This window comes from Alosa pseudoharengus, unplaced genomic scaffold, assembly GCF_046254945.1.
Source record: "Alosa pseudoharengus isolate Yale_2024_CS ecotype anadromous, Long Island Sound unplaced genomic scaffold, YU_APseudo_1.1 YU_APseudo_1.1_scf_5, whole genome shotgun sequence".
Taxonomy (NCBI): domain Eukaryota; kingdom Metazoa; phylum Chordata; class Actinopteri; order Clupeiformes; family Clupeidae; genus Alosa; species Alosa pseudoharengus.
In genome coordinates, this window is record NW_027468837.1 from 4,609,915 (window position 1) to 4,625,117 (window position 15,203).

At 39.5% G+C, this 15,203-nt stretch overlaps 1 protein-coding gene across 3 annotated transcripts in view; it reads right to left on the bottom strand.

Moving 5' to 3' along the window:
• Positions 1 to 15,203, bottom strand: part of stab1 (stabilin 1) — a 149,469-nt gene that overhangs the window by 16,130 nt on the left and 118,136 nt on the right. For 2 of the 3 annotated variants that reach the window (XM_076269084.1, XM_076269083.1), the window contains exons 51-59: positions 13,560 to 13,736; positions 12,618 to 12,707; positions 11,728 to 11,874; positions 11,556 to 11,612; positions 11,289 to 11,472; positions 7,697 to 7,846; positions 6,049 to 6,153; positions 5,805 to 5,921; positions 2,791 to 2,981 (exon numbers count right to left, since the gene is read on the bottom strand). In XM_076269084.1, the coding sequence (XP_076125199.1) occupies positions 2,791 to 2,981; positions 5,805 to 5,921; positions 6,049 to 6,153; positions 7,697 to 7,846; positions 11,289 to 11,472; positions 11,556 to 11,612; positions 11,728 to 11,874; positions 12,618 to 12,707; positions 13,560 to 13,736 (1,218 nt within the window). Of the gene's footprint in view, positions 1 to 2,790; positions 2,982 to 5,804; positions 5,922 to 6,048; positions 6,154 to 7,696; positions 7,867 to 11,288; positions 11,473 to 11,555; positions 11,613 to 11,727; positions 11,875 to 12,617; positions 12,708 to 13,559; positions 13,737 to 15,203 lie in introns of those variants that run through there. The other variant, XM_076269086.1, reaches the window with a different exon arrangement.

Below are 15,203 nucleotides of genomic sequence, written 5' to 3' on the forward strand. Positions count from 1 at the left end.
ATTAAATCCGCTTAGCATCGTGACCATGCTGCACAAATTTGTTCAAAACCACTGCATTAAAGTTAAAGTAAACTCTGCTAGGTCTTATCACAACATAGTAGCCTAAATTGAGGAGACTAAACGAGGTTAAGTTACAGTGTGCAATCAAGCAGTTGCCCTATCTCAAAGCTAACATTAGAATACTGTTTGGATGTCAAGTTTAGCATGCTTACTTGCAGCTGCTTGTATTACTCATGCAGGGCTCATTTTATTGACTCTGTTTGCAAAATCCCGATGCAAATGGAGAAGTGTTTTCCAAGACTCAAAAGTGCTTGTCCAAAGGAGAAGTACGAACTGTTATTTGAACAAACTACGTTATGAATTGCATCCACACATCAGCAGCCTTTTAACTGTGTTAATGTTAATTGCAAGGATTCCCACACGAACGTCTTAAAATGACAGGCACTCAATTAGACATACACTAGCCTACTGAACTTTATTGAATGCTACCTCTGACTAAGAATGCATTACTTTGCACTTGTACTTGCACTTCAGTCTTTTATTTTGGAATCTTAAGAGCAATAAACATATATTGCAATGTTAAAGAATTCATGTTTTTTCATTCAGATATGTAAATAAACATGTATAAGTTGCTATTAGTGAATTAATGGGGAGATAATCGATAATCGAATCGAAATCGAATCGGACTGAAAAAATGAATCGTTAGATTAATCGATGCATCGAAAAAATAATCGCTAGATTAATCGTTTAAAAAATAATCGTTTATCCCAGCCCTAGTGTGTGCTAATTTTCATCTGCTGTCCCTAGCCAGTCCCTAGCCATGAGTCTACGTAATAATTTCACCTTTTAAGTTGAATTACTGAAATCAATTAACTTTTGCATGATATTCTAATTTTTCGAGTTTCACCTGTAAACAGGTTATTATTGTAAAATTGGATATTTGTAATACATGACCCTGATAGGCTACCACAGAAATTCTACAAAACTGGGTAATTTTTCTGAGTAATGACCAAGGGTAATAATGGGGAAATACTTACTTTTGCCATTTTAATGGGCTACTACATTGGCAACCCTATAATCACTATCATGGAACAATTCTGAAGTAACCATGTTGTTATCAATATATTACTCTACAACTCTTACATATAGGAAGCTGGATAATGATGAGATTGCTGACAAATTCTTCGACATGTAAAGAAGTACACCGGTGCTTTTTTAAATAATCACTACATTTTCTTATAGACTGCTAGTAATAGTTCCTTGGATATTGTTTAGATGCAACATGATAGATACACACATGATCACCTAATTGGTTCTTAAGAAGTTATTCTTTGTGTTTAACTGTTACAATCAATTTAACAATTGTCTACATAACTGTAAAGAAAAGTGCTAGCAAAGTTCCTTTGGTTAAAGCGTAACTCTGGAGTAAAAACAACCTAGGGTCTATTTACGCTAGTTAACAAGTTCAAACATTTGAGCAAAATGACATTAATTGGTGGAGTTTTGAGCAAGATTGTTTCTTGCATTAACACTGAATGGGCTTATAGTGAAAGCTAAGGGGGCCAGCTAGCACGTCAAAAAACAAACGCTATTTCATACCACTGACAATGCTCCAAATGTGATTACACTTCTGTGGTGTATTTGGTGAGGGTCTCTACCGACAAACTGAAGTATTGCAAACTTTAAAAGTGTGCAGAGAGGCTGTAAGACCTGTATCTGAAGGAAGAAAATTGCCTGGCTTCGTGTTCCGGTAGTGTCAAATCAGCAGGTGTGTTCGATCTTGCAGTGCTGCGATCTTACACTACAGACATGCTTTACATTCAGCCAGATCTACACAACACTGGAAGAAGTCGAATGCGCACACTGATTTGATGCTACCGGAACACAAAGTGTGTAGCACAGTAGTACATTTTTACTAGCCTGGCCTGAAAGTGTTGAATCAGAATAATTCATGTGTGTATTTCTTATTGTTCCTTGCTCTAGCACTCAGACCACCTGGAGCCAGGAAGCAAAGTGAGGTGTGAGAAACTAAAGTTTGTTGAATCAGTATGGGGCCCGGCCTCTGAGAAACATCCCAGGCAGGTTTTAATTAAAGAACAATAGAGGGTGACTAGACCTGATGGTGATGCCAGCCTAACGAGTGTAGGAGGGACAGCCCTCTACCCTTCTACCTATACATCTTCAAACAGAGTTATAACAAGAAGCCCCCCCCCCCCTCCCACCCCCTTTTGCTTGTAAACATACTTAAGTCAAGGATATTCCCTTTTTCAGTAGAGATATGGGTGAATCCTCCTGGGAAAACTTGTGTCTCTCCCTTGATGCACGTCATTGAAAGAATAAAGCCTGTTTCCTGATTGACCTTCATCCTGACTACGTTTCCAGATAACTGTGGTACTAGGAAAACTACACCCATCTAGATCTCCTTTCAGGGAGATACTAGTCTAGAACACCATAATTGACTAACATTTCCATCAGACCCCAAAAAGATCAGGCCAATCAGTGACGAGAGGGGATGACACTCTAGTTTTAAAATTGAAAGTGTCTATGGTAAACAGTAGTAGTAGCAATGCCTGACAGCATATGCCATTTATTGTCTGTTTGTAAAGTTTAGGCAAAGTAGGAAGAAACATTAGAAATCAACACTACTGTACGTCTATGCCCCATGCACCATGCTAGTGGCTAATGGAAACGTTTCCCAATCACAAAGTGAATGAGTGGTTTTAGCCAGGCTACCTTTATTACTGATCATTAGAGTTGAAAAATAAAAATGCTTAAGCCAAGGTTACTCACCGGTCCTGTGAACATGCAGGTTGCAAAATCGCTGCAACCACCATTTTCCTCAGTGCATCTGTCAATGGGGGAGCAGTCATTGCCATCACCTGAGTAGCCTGTTTTGCACGAGCAAGTGACATTGAGTCCAACCTGCTGACACTCTGCATGCTGATGGCAGCCTCCATTGTATTCACTGCAGAAATCAGGAGCTGTAAAGACACCAAAGTCACCATCTTGAATTTAGTCACGATAAGTCGAGCGACGAGTATGAATGAACAGATATGATAAGGGATCAAATTCCAAAAATAATTCAGTGGAAATGCATAGATTCCAGTTACTGCTACTGGAAGATGGCAGCGACCGGTAAACTTACTCAAGGTACTGTCTGTATAAATCGTCTTGTAAATAAACTACCAGTGCTTTTTCAAAGGTCTCAATGTCTCATTTTAAATATCAAGGCCCTCGGAAGTCTACCAATGAAGTATGGAGCTACTTTGAGCCTCGTAAATAGTGTAAAACAGTGATTTATTTACATGGCTAGGCCGATGCCCGATAACCTGGCCCTAGCCAGATGAATTTCGCTCCGCCTAGCTCCACTCATCCATCTGGAACCGATCCATTGAAGTGTTGCTTCAGAAGGCTGGACCTAATCAAAAAATGCTTGCATATGATTGAATAAGCCACTTGTCCGTCATCTATTGACGTGCTACTTCAACCACTCACATCGAAGCCAACCCGTGACGCTGATAACAGTCTCACAGTCGCTTCTACGCTATGTCACATCTATGAAACTCCCGCCCTGCGTCCTGATTGGCTAAACCATAAAGTTGGTTGGAGAAATCACTCTCAATGGAAGAGGTTCCAGATGGATGTGAGTGAAGCTAGGCGGAGCTAAGCGGAACGACATTCATCTGGCTAGGGCCAGGTTAGATGCCCGAGGCACCCCCATCGAAAAACTGTTGGTAGCATCGGCTAACTAGCGCCAGATTTCTGAGTGCAGGGTACAAGCCGAGATGAGCTATGAGACATACGTTCACACTCGGTATCATGTTTCAACACACTTTAGGTCAATATCACACCGGAATTCTCCTTTAACAAGGCTAACAGGGCACAGATGGACAAGAAACGAGGTAAAACAAGTGAACAGGTGAACACAGGGCTGGAAATCATAATTAAACTAGCAAACTAATAATGAGGAACAGGTGAGGGGCGGAGACACAGGGAACTGAGACATGGCAAGACAAACAAAGGAGCACATGGCTGACAGGAACTAAAACACAGGGACAGGAAGTAAACACAGGAACACATGGCACAAGAGGTAAACAAAGGAATACAAAACACTAGACAGTGAAAACAGGATTGTTACAATAGCCTACACACATCTGCACTCTTCTATTATTTGAACTCATAGGCAAAGTGAAACTAACTTCACCGTGTCATAGTCAACGACAAAAAAGTTATACACAATGAATTACATTCACTATCGACTAACAATGGATTACCATCAAAAATATAAGAATAAAAACCTGAGGACATTTATCCTGCAGAGGAGTTGCTGCTTAGATCTTGTAACAGTGCGTCTTCAGCTGTGCTTCATATGCGCCTTTCGCTATAAACCAGGTTTTTCTTGGTCAGTGGCGTAATGCTTTTTAGATGGTGTAAGATAGCGATTTTTAGATAATGCATTGTTTAATAAAAGAGAAGCGCATGGCGAAAAATTTGATTGTGAGATAGGAATAAACTTTGCGTTGTGATAAGAAGAATAAGAATACAGTATGCTATGCGCTGCGTTTCTGATCGTCAAAATTGGGCCCTAAATACTAATCATTGTGATAAAATGGTTGTAGCGAATTAAACTTACACTAGTTACTAGAGCAAAGCACATTCAAGTAAACCTTTGAGTCAATATTAACTTGCAGCACTGCCCCACAAATAAACAAGGTGGGATATGAGAAAGATTAAATAAAGTCGACATATCAGAGCAGTTATAAACATGCTCTAATGACATGAGCTTTTGCATGTCTCTGTCAGGTTGTTTGCTGAGTATTAGTCTGCATGCAAGTGAGGGTAATGGGTTAATTATGGGTTTTTATACAAAACACAATCATATCTTCTGTTTTTACTGTAGTTTGAGAAGATGCAGTAATACACTAGACAGAATATGAACATGAAGTGAAATGAAGGGATGCATTCAAATATCACAGCTGATCATAAACAACATTAGCCTAGAAATCTAGACGCACCCTAGCGGCAGCAATTTACATTTGCTTCCAGGGCTAGTCTAGCAACTCTCTGTTGGCTTGTGAGCTCAGGCCAATCAGGCCTGATCAGGCCAATTAACCCATTTACTCCTAAAATGCCTGCTAAAAATGCCTATAGAATCCTATGGCATTCTAGACTAAATAACCTTATTTCCTGAGGGTTTTCTTAAAACATACAAAAAATTGTCAACGTCTACCAAAATGTAATATCTAAGCCTCTGTAGCACCTAGAAACATGAAATAAAAAGCATGCTGCGCTACGCAGCATCCAGCGGGAGGGTCAATGTTGCGCTATGCAGCATCCAGCAGGAGGGTCAATGTTGCGTCATGCAGCATCCAGCGCGAATGGGTTAAATCGTGTATAGAGTCGTTAGGCGGGCTTAACATAATGATTGATGGCAGAGTTGCAACGGTTTGGCTTGAATTCCCTGATACTTGAAAACAAAGAAGATGGATGTTGCTGTTGGCCAACAGTGTAACACGAGTTAAGCTTTTTTTAAGTTGGCAAAAGCTTGAACTAGCCAACTAGCTCCGCTGGTGGGAAACCGCATGGGACTCATAGCGCTGTCCTATTGCGCGAAGAGGGAATTTGAAAGACAACCGATTATCCCGCCCCTCGGACTGAGCACTGCGAACGGTGAGTGCCCAGACCCTACATTTTAATGTGGGTCTGGCTCGTCAGGCTAAAACAACATATCTTTCTGATATAATTTTAATTAGATGTATTTAAAGGGTGCTGTCATATATGATATTTTAATATTGTATACTGACCTGTGCAGTTCAGACCATCACCAATAAATGGATCCTGACATTCACACTGGCTGTCTGTCTTGTTGCCAAGGCACACAGCATTTGGGTGACAACCAGGGGAGCAGACCGGCTTGCTTTCTATTAGAAAGTACAACAAAAAGAGATCAAGGGGGTTTATAGGGGTTAGGTCAGTTTGAGAAAAAACAACACTGTAGAAAATCCACCTCATTTAATTTAATTTAATTTAACTTTAATTATCCATTACCCAGTCTTGATTCACAGTAGTTTCCAGTCCAGCCCTCTTCACAGAAACACTTTCCACTGCCATCCATGCCATCCTCACACTTGCCATGTGTTGTGCACATGCATGCTGCAGAATACACAATTAATTCATCATATAAAGAAACATTGCAAATTCCCTTGCAAAGAATAAAAAAATACAAATCCCAAATTATCGTAGGCAATGTACCCTCTGTCTGTGTTATAAAACCTGTAACAGGGAACACCCTCTGTTTTAGTTTGTAAAATATCATAATCATCCATATCTCTGCCTCTTCACAGACTTTGTACTGGATTCCCTCTTTGCAATACACGCCACATCCTTGGGTTCAATGATCTACTCACTTGGATTTTCACACCACTGCTATGCAGAAAAAACCCCCAACAATACCCATTATATGACTCCATGGTCTCGGTGTGGATCATGGCTTGTCTCTCTAATACTAAACTATTGGTCATCTTGGCCAATCAATTTATCCATCACAATATCAACTTCATTGGATGAGTCATGCGGCAGATAATAATATGTGTATTATGTATTTATAGTGCTATTTTAGACACTCAAAGACGCTTATGAGGGTGGGACAGGGTTTACATTTACATTTATTCATTTAGCAGACACATTTATCCAAAGCGACTTACAGAAAGAGAAATAAAGTTCAAGCTACTGAGCAGAGGAGACCTAAGCTAGGAATTTTTTACATCAGTCAATACTATTACTAGAGGGTAAGAGGGCAGTATAAGTACTAGTCAAAGTGGTAGGAGGACGAAGTGGTCGAAGAAGGAGGTAGAGTTTACATGCCCCCAGTATTCTTAAAGGAGAACGTGGCTCTGTTTATAGATCTTTCTGAAACGGTATTTCAGTAGGGACTAAAATGAAATTGTGCCAGTATTGCATTAGAATGCTGTAACTGGCAAGCGCAAAATGCCCATACAATTGAATCTTAAGCAAGCATGCAAATCAAAGAAAGTGTTTTCATTATTAAAGGAGAATTCCGGTGTGATTTTGACCTAAAGTGTGTTGATACCGAGTGTGAACGTATGTCTCATAGCTCATCTCGGCTTGTCCCCTGCACTCAGAAATCTGGCGCTAGTAAGCCAATGCTACCAACAGGTTTTCGTCGGGGGTGCCTCGGGCATCGGCCTAGCCATGCAAATAAATCACTGTTTTACACCATTTACGAGGCTCAAAGTAGCTCCATACGTCATTGGTAGACTTCCAAGGGCCTTGACATTTAAAACGAGACATTGAGAACTTTGAAAAAGCACTGGTAGTTTATTTACAAGACGATTTATACAGACAGTACCATAAGGAATTTTACCGTTCGACGCCATTTTGAATTTAGTCACGATAAGTCGAGCGACGAGTATGAACGAACAGGTATGATAAGGGATCAGATTCCAAAAATAATTCAGTGGAAATGCATGGATTCAGTTGCTTCCACTTCCACCACAATATCACACCGGAATTCTCCTTTAACATAAATGTTATGCAGATAACATGGAAAGGACCCCTAGAGACACACCTGTGTCTGTTGATCTCAATTTCTCAATCTCAAAGTTTTACTTTTAAACTCAATGACTGTACTTAAAAATCATCTACTTCCACACATACATCTACAGGGGGAAAATACCTGTACAGTTAGAGCCATAGTGATTGTCGACACACAGTTCACAGGATGAACCTTTGAAACCAGGATGGCATTTGCATGTGCCTGTGCCTGAACGTCCATCATGACAGACCCCATGCACACCACAGGGGGCCTCCAGACCCCCGGGGCAAACTGCAACACACAAATCAGTACTACATAACTAAATATCTAATACAAAAAGTTTATAGTATATCATCAGAATTCTGTCTGATTTCCTTAATTCACACATGCACGTTTTACCAAAGCAAGATTTTTTAAAAATATTTGGTTACACTTTACTTGAAGGTATCTACATAAGAGTGACATGACACTGTCATGAAAGTGTCATAAACATTATAAACAAAGTGTCATTCAGTTTTTGTCATGACAAAGTTAGGGTTAGGGTTAGTGTTATGGTTATGACAGTGTCATATCAGTGTCATGTCACTCTTATGTAGAAACCTAAAGTAAAGTAAATATTTTTGGGGCTTTTATACCTTTAATCTGATAGGACAGCGAAGAAAGTGACAGGAAGCAAGTGGAAGAGAGAGATTGGGTGGGATCGAGAAATGACCTGGGTTGGACCATCGTCCTGTGGGAATTTACGTTACTTGCTCTCATTGGCTTAATAATACTCTTCATACCATGCGTTTTACATCGTCGAAATAGGCCCCATAGTGTTCCTCAAGAATCAATCCTGGGACCAATATTGTTTTCGCTACATGTTACCTCTAGGCCACAACATTTGCCGTCACAATATATCTTTGCACTGTTAGGCTGAAAAGAAAGAAAGAGAAAAAAAAAGTGCTACACTGGATGCTACATGGTGCATCCACTCCGATGAAGGTCTAACTGACCGGAACGTCAAAATTGGAGCAAGCAGTTTTGCACTTTTCTTTTGTCCTTTTCTTATTTATTCTTTTGCAAAATAGCTGCACCTGCAGTATAATCTATCAAGGTGTGCAGGCTCCTCTCATCCACTGACATGCTGATGGCACTCAGCTCTGTCAGTGAAACCAAACATGCTTAAAAGGGAAATTCTGAAGCTAAAACAACCTGGCGCAACCTTTGAGCAAGACCTTTGTTTGCATTAACAATTAAATGGCTTATAATGAAAGCTAAGGGGCACGCTAGCACATCAAAAACCAAACGCTATTTTATACCACTGACAATGCTCAAAATATAATAACACTTCTGTGGTAGTGTGGTGAAGGTCCCTACAGACAAACCAAAGTATTGTAAATGTTGAAAGTGTACAGACAAGGTCATAACAATACCTGATTCTGAAGGAGGCAAATTGTCTGACTCTGTGTTCCGGTAGCGTCAAATGAGTGGGCGGATCGATCTTGCAGCGCTATGCAGATCTGACTGAATCTTACAATACAAGCATGCAGTTGAACTGAAGAAGTTGAACTGATTTGACACTACCGGCTGATTAGTTGATGTTAAGGACTGGATGTCTAAGAATTTTCTACAGTTAAATTCAGACAAAACAGAAGTGCTTTTCTTTGACTCACAAAAGGTGTTTAATATTGCTCAGTCTTTTCTTGCTAACTTTGCTCCAAATACTAAGGTTAACACAGAGAGAATTTTGAGTCCTGCTAGGGCCCTCAGATCCTCCAACCTGGCTCTTTTGACTATTCCAGTGTATAGATTAACGACTAAGGTTGACCGATGTTTTGCAGTTAGGGTCCCTAAACTAAATATTGTTATTATGATTTTTTTTACCTTACTGTTTTTTATCTTTCTTTTTATTATGTTACAATTAATCAGAGCCTGTCTGACACCAGAATTGAATTTCGCCAAAGGATTCTTCGGAGAGACAACTTCCCTAGATACTGTCAAATTGTATTACATTTTAAATGTCTTACAGTGTTGACAAAATTGGGGACACAACTGTGAAGCCTTAAGGCAAAGTGTGTGCCTGCAGAAATGAATGCTATGCACACCGATCTACAGACACCCTGTGCACAGATGGAAACATTCAAAGCCTTGATAATATTTGTCCGTTTCCCGGCTTTGTTCGTGCATTGGTCAACTAAAAATTTAGTAGCCTATATAGTACATCTACATGCAATATCTGTACAACAACAACGCCTAATTACGACCTATTAATTTGGACAACTTTATACAGCCCTATAAAGGCTAAAGCTACCTTTAGTTTTGTTCCAATTTACCGTTGTGTATGGCTTTAAACATCGTGTGCGCTTTAACATCAGCCTATAAGCATTACTCCAGCTGCGCTAATGTTTTGACAAGCACCACAAATTTACCTACCTTGTAGCCCATCTGAAATAACTTTGCCATGTTCCCTCCATCCTTTCGTTGTTTTCAAAAAACGTTTTATATCCATGATGGCCTTGAAGTCTTGAGTTTGTGAATTCACCTAAATAAGCTTATTATGTGCTGTTAACCAGCAACCATAGACAGTAAAAGAAAGCAGCAAGTAGCCTTCGCTACAATTTCTGTAGTTGCTGCATCCATTCATTGTTATTCTCTCTCTTGCTCAAACAAAAGTTGTGCATGCACTAAGTTGATGATAACGTGTTTACAAACTCTACTTTACATCAAATAAATATTGTATTAGCCCACTGTCATGCAGTTAATGGGATACTGTGCAGAGTTGGAAAGTTAGGTCAACTTGGAAAGTGTTTCTAGTTGCCTGTTGGTAAGGTACAGCCGTAGCTTACACCTGCAGGAGCGCTTGCTTGGGCGCCTGTGTTGCAAACACATTTCTACGAATCACGGATGTGTTGATGACATAAATTAGGAAATATTAGAGGATGAACTGCATGCCGATTCCATTTAACCCAAATGCCCCAGCAGCAGCACGGGAGAGGAGAGCTTATCTGACAGATCTGCATTGTCTATAGTGAGGTAATGTTAGATTACATTGCAAAAATATCACCATGCATTCATAAGCTCGTGATTCAGTGAGAGTGATCCCAAAACATCGGAAAGTGACATTTCTGTATTACATTTTGTCAAGAGGAAAAATCAATAGCAAACTGTTCACAACTGACTATAGCACTGTGAACCGTTCCTGGTTGCGCCTGCAAATCCGCCATCATAATAGCAATCCGCTATGGAACAAGCGTGCATGTTGTTAAAGGGAATGTGAGATGGCGCTCTGATTGGTTTATTGCACGTTACGCCCAAACCACACCCATGAATAATGTAGCTGCTACAGACCACCCCATTTTAGATTTGCGTCGGGCGCAACAATCAATATTCCGCCGGTAAAATAGAGACAGCACCCAAGATCCGCCCACAAAGCGATTTGCGCAAAGTCAATTGCGTTAAAGTGCAAGATATAGCCCAGAGACTCATATGGGCATGAGAATGAACACTCCTGTTCCTAGTTAATAATGTGTGTGACTTACTTTACAATCAGTAACCATAAGCTGGCATTTTGGTTTGATCTTTGGTGTGCCTTAGCTCCAAAAAGGTTGAGAACCTCTGATCTAGATACATTTTCATATTTCTGAATAAACACTTTCATAAAAAGGTTTCTTGTTCACTGGCCTAATATGTAACCATTTGCATGAGTAAATGTTTCCATCACATGACCATATAACTAAAGGTTTTTTCTCACCTTGGCAGTTCATTCCATAGTGATTTTTACAGCAGCGAAATGTCCATTCTGTCACCTTGCACTCCCTTCTACAGCCAAACCTGGAAATATCATCGTAACTGTCGAACCACCGGCTGGGTCTGTGAATACCCATCCTTGGATACAAAGAGAATGAATGGTGTCTGAAGCATGATGTTTTTTTCCCCTGTTTGAATGAAAATAGAAATAAATTAAACCTTAGCCTATTTAGACCAACCATCACTAATAAAACAGGGACGATAAGCTCACCGTGTCTTGTGAGAGGTATGGGCAATCAGGTGGTCTGAAACAGCTCCCACACCGTCCCTTGGTGAAATTTATTATCAGTGTATTTAGATATTATTTTATATACATATATTTGTAAATTTAAAACATATTTTTGTCTGTCTTCTTTTTATGTTTACAGTTGATAATATCTTACATTTATCATCTTGTCATCTAAGCCATCACAGCGAGCTCCCAGATTTGGTGGTTCAAGAAGTTGGTCAATCCCATAAGCAATACCAACATCAAAAATCAGGTGTCGTTCCATAATTTTGGCTTCGTTATTGTTGATCAGTAATTTTCCCTTAGGATAAAATTGCAATTGCTTATTTTTGTGATTAACTGTATTGTATTAAGATTAGGGCCTTAACACTTTGAATGCCGTGCTGTTTTCGAAAGCTTTGGCCCAGAGTGCCAGCAATCTACAGTAGATCATTGTTGACGATTTTTGTAGAGCCACAGCGTATTCTATGTTATAGCTATGGACACATACTATGGCTCGTTTGAAAGGTGAGACTTTAAGCGCTCAGTGGGTACAAACCGTTTATTTCTACATGCCTCTGTTCCTTAGAAATCTCAAGCTAAACAGTGGCTAGTTTTCATCAAAATCCCTGTTTTTTTTTCTAGAAATGGAGACTTTCATGAAATATGAAGTGTTCCATGTAAAGTTTCCGGGAAGTGACCTAGCGAGACCTGGCAAGACTGCCACCTAGTGATAAACCCATGAAAATGGCCTGGTTTTGACCTGACGTGCATGCGTCACTGATTCGACCCAAAGCGGCAACCATCAAAAGCCGAGTTATGATAAAATGTCTAGATCGTGCGTTATGAGTTTTCGATCATCATCTATTTCAGTTCTGTTCATCATAGTGTTCCCAAAATTGCACATAAGGTGTGTTAGAGTGTCTATTTTCGTAATAATAATAATAAAAAGCTAAAAACACAATATTGCGTTTTTGGCACTCAACGCATTTTTGGCACTCAAAGTGTTAAGATTAATAGAACAAAAATATGAACTCAAATAAAATTAATTCTAACAAAACTTACTATTTTACTTTTGTCACAGCTGATGGATATAGATGACCCATACATAGAGCGCAAGGGGGAAATAGGTGTGGGTAAATTAACTGCCACCGTCTGTGGAGGTACACAAAAGATCAGCTTTGAAAGACTGCGGCTGTTGGCTTTGATTTTTATGAAACATATCAAAGTCCTGCTGATAAATAACTTCACTGTCCTTGTGCTGGTTAAACCAGGTTTAAATAAAAGAAAACCACTCATTGTTTGAATTCTTTGAACATATAGCTACAAGAGAAATGTGCACAGATGTGATGACATTTAATGTAATGATTAGCTGCATTAGTTTATTTTATTAGCAGCATTTAGCACAAGGGGTCACGTGGGGGGGGGGGGGGGGGGGGGGGGGGGGGGGGGGGGGGGGGGGTGGTTAAATGATAATTTCTTCTGCTTTACTATGGGACTTCTTGTTGGCCTTAATTACGGGCTTGTTGGCCTAAATTACGGGCAGCCGTGGCCTACTGGTTACTATTCCGACTTGGAACCGGAGGGTTGCCGGTTCGAACCCCGACCAGTAGGAAGCGGCTGAAGTGCCCTTGAGCAAGGCACCTAACCCCTCACTGCTCTCGAGCGCCGCTCTGTTGTGCCGGGAGTAGTGGGGGTGATTAGTGTGTGCTCTGTGTGTACACTGTGTGCGTGAGTGTGTTTCGGATGTTCGGATTGGGATAATGCTGTGTTTCCTTCACGGGAGATCAAGAGTATATATACTTATACTTATACTTAAATTAAAAAGAATCAAGGTTATTCAAGATTAGCCAACACATTAATTTGGGAAGCTAAAATGCAGCTAAGGCAATAGTCTATCTGACAACATAATAAATACGGCCCCTGAAAGGCATGTAATAACGGTATTTCTGTAGTTAACAGCAGTAGCAACTATGGCAACAAGAGCCAAATGTTTTTGCCACTTACAGTGGTGTCTCGAACCATGTGTGCTTTTATGAAGGCCTCCAGTTTATCACGATGATCCTCACTGTAGAGCCAAGTCTTTCTTTCGGCAGACAGGGAGTTTAAGGCCTCATCCGAGGGCCAGAACATTGTGAAGGGCTGGAGCCTTTTGTTCTCCACCAATGTGACAAGGTTTGTGTCCTCAAACATCACACACAAAATTGTTAGTAACTTAGAGAGACTTTTTAAAGGTGCCATGTGTAAGAATTGAGGTAAAAATATCCAAAAGATGAGCTACACGCATCAAAAGAATGAGAAGAAATAAGGGCGATGATGTCATTAAAAAAATAACAAGGTATAGTGCTGCAGAGATATCAACCTGAATTAGCATGCTAAATTACTAGCCACAGCCCGACAGGTGTCATAATACCAGTTTCGGCCATGGGAGGCAGTATGCGGACAACATAACCGCTAGCCAAACTGCAATACACGTGTCTCGGTTGTTACTCTAGGGTAAACCAGCTCACTTTCTGGAGGTATACTGCCCCCATCTTTTATGGAATGTGGAGTATGAATTGATTTTTGGCGGACACATGGCACCTTTAAGAGACTTCTCTTTGTAGACTGTGCTTTAAAATAGCATGCATACTTCCATTAAACAAAATATAACTGAAATTGACAATTTTTTCCTCTGTCTAAACACTAGAACAACTAATATAAATAGTTACAACACTCCTCCGGATTTGTTTATGTCAGCTACTAAAAATCTAAAATTTAGCAGATGTTATTATCCAAATAACTGACAAATTGTGTTAAATCTGAGAATCGTATCAACGACAAAAGACAATACATAATGATATTTCAATTATTTCAATTTCAAATTCAATTTCCAAAAATTATACATACTATGCACACACTGCTTATCTCTCTCTCTCTCTCTCTCTCTCTCTCTCTCTCTCTCTCTCTCTCTCTCTTTCCCTCTGTGTGTCTGTACATGTGAATTGTGTTTCTATGTGCATGTGTCTGACTGATAAGTATGTGCATGCATATTATGTTTACTTTGTTTTATTATTATACAAAAATAAAATTTGATGGAGTTGACAAAGTGAGGACACAACTTTGATTAGCAGTTTTTATGTATAATAACTATGAAAAGTTCATTTCATGTATTATGTGACATCAACAACACTTTTTTTGCGTGAGGCTAAATTGCATGTTTTTCAGGGTACAGCATCCATATTATAAGAAATTCCAATGAAAATACTAGGGCTGTCAAACGATTAAAAACAAGTAACTAATTAATCTCATATTTTGAAATTAATTAATCTAGACTAATTGTGATTAAAAAGTAAATTTTCTCCCTAAAGATTAAAGCTTCTTAAGTGGCACAAGTGAAAATAAATCACAAAATGAATGAGTAACCACAAAGGTAAAAGTAAAACACTTTTAAATTATTTAAATGACAATAATGACACAGTAATTTTGTTTTAAAGTAGGAATTTCTTAAGAAATATTACTCATTTGATGCTGTTTTGATGCTGTTTAACTCATTTGATGCTGTTTTGTAAATGGTGCACTGTCACTTTAAACCCATTGTGTCCACATGTTCTTATAATGATCTTTTTTTTACCATCTTATGGCTAGTCCATAAACTCTAACATTGTTTGT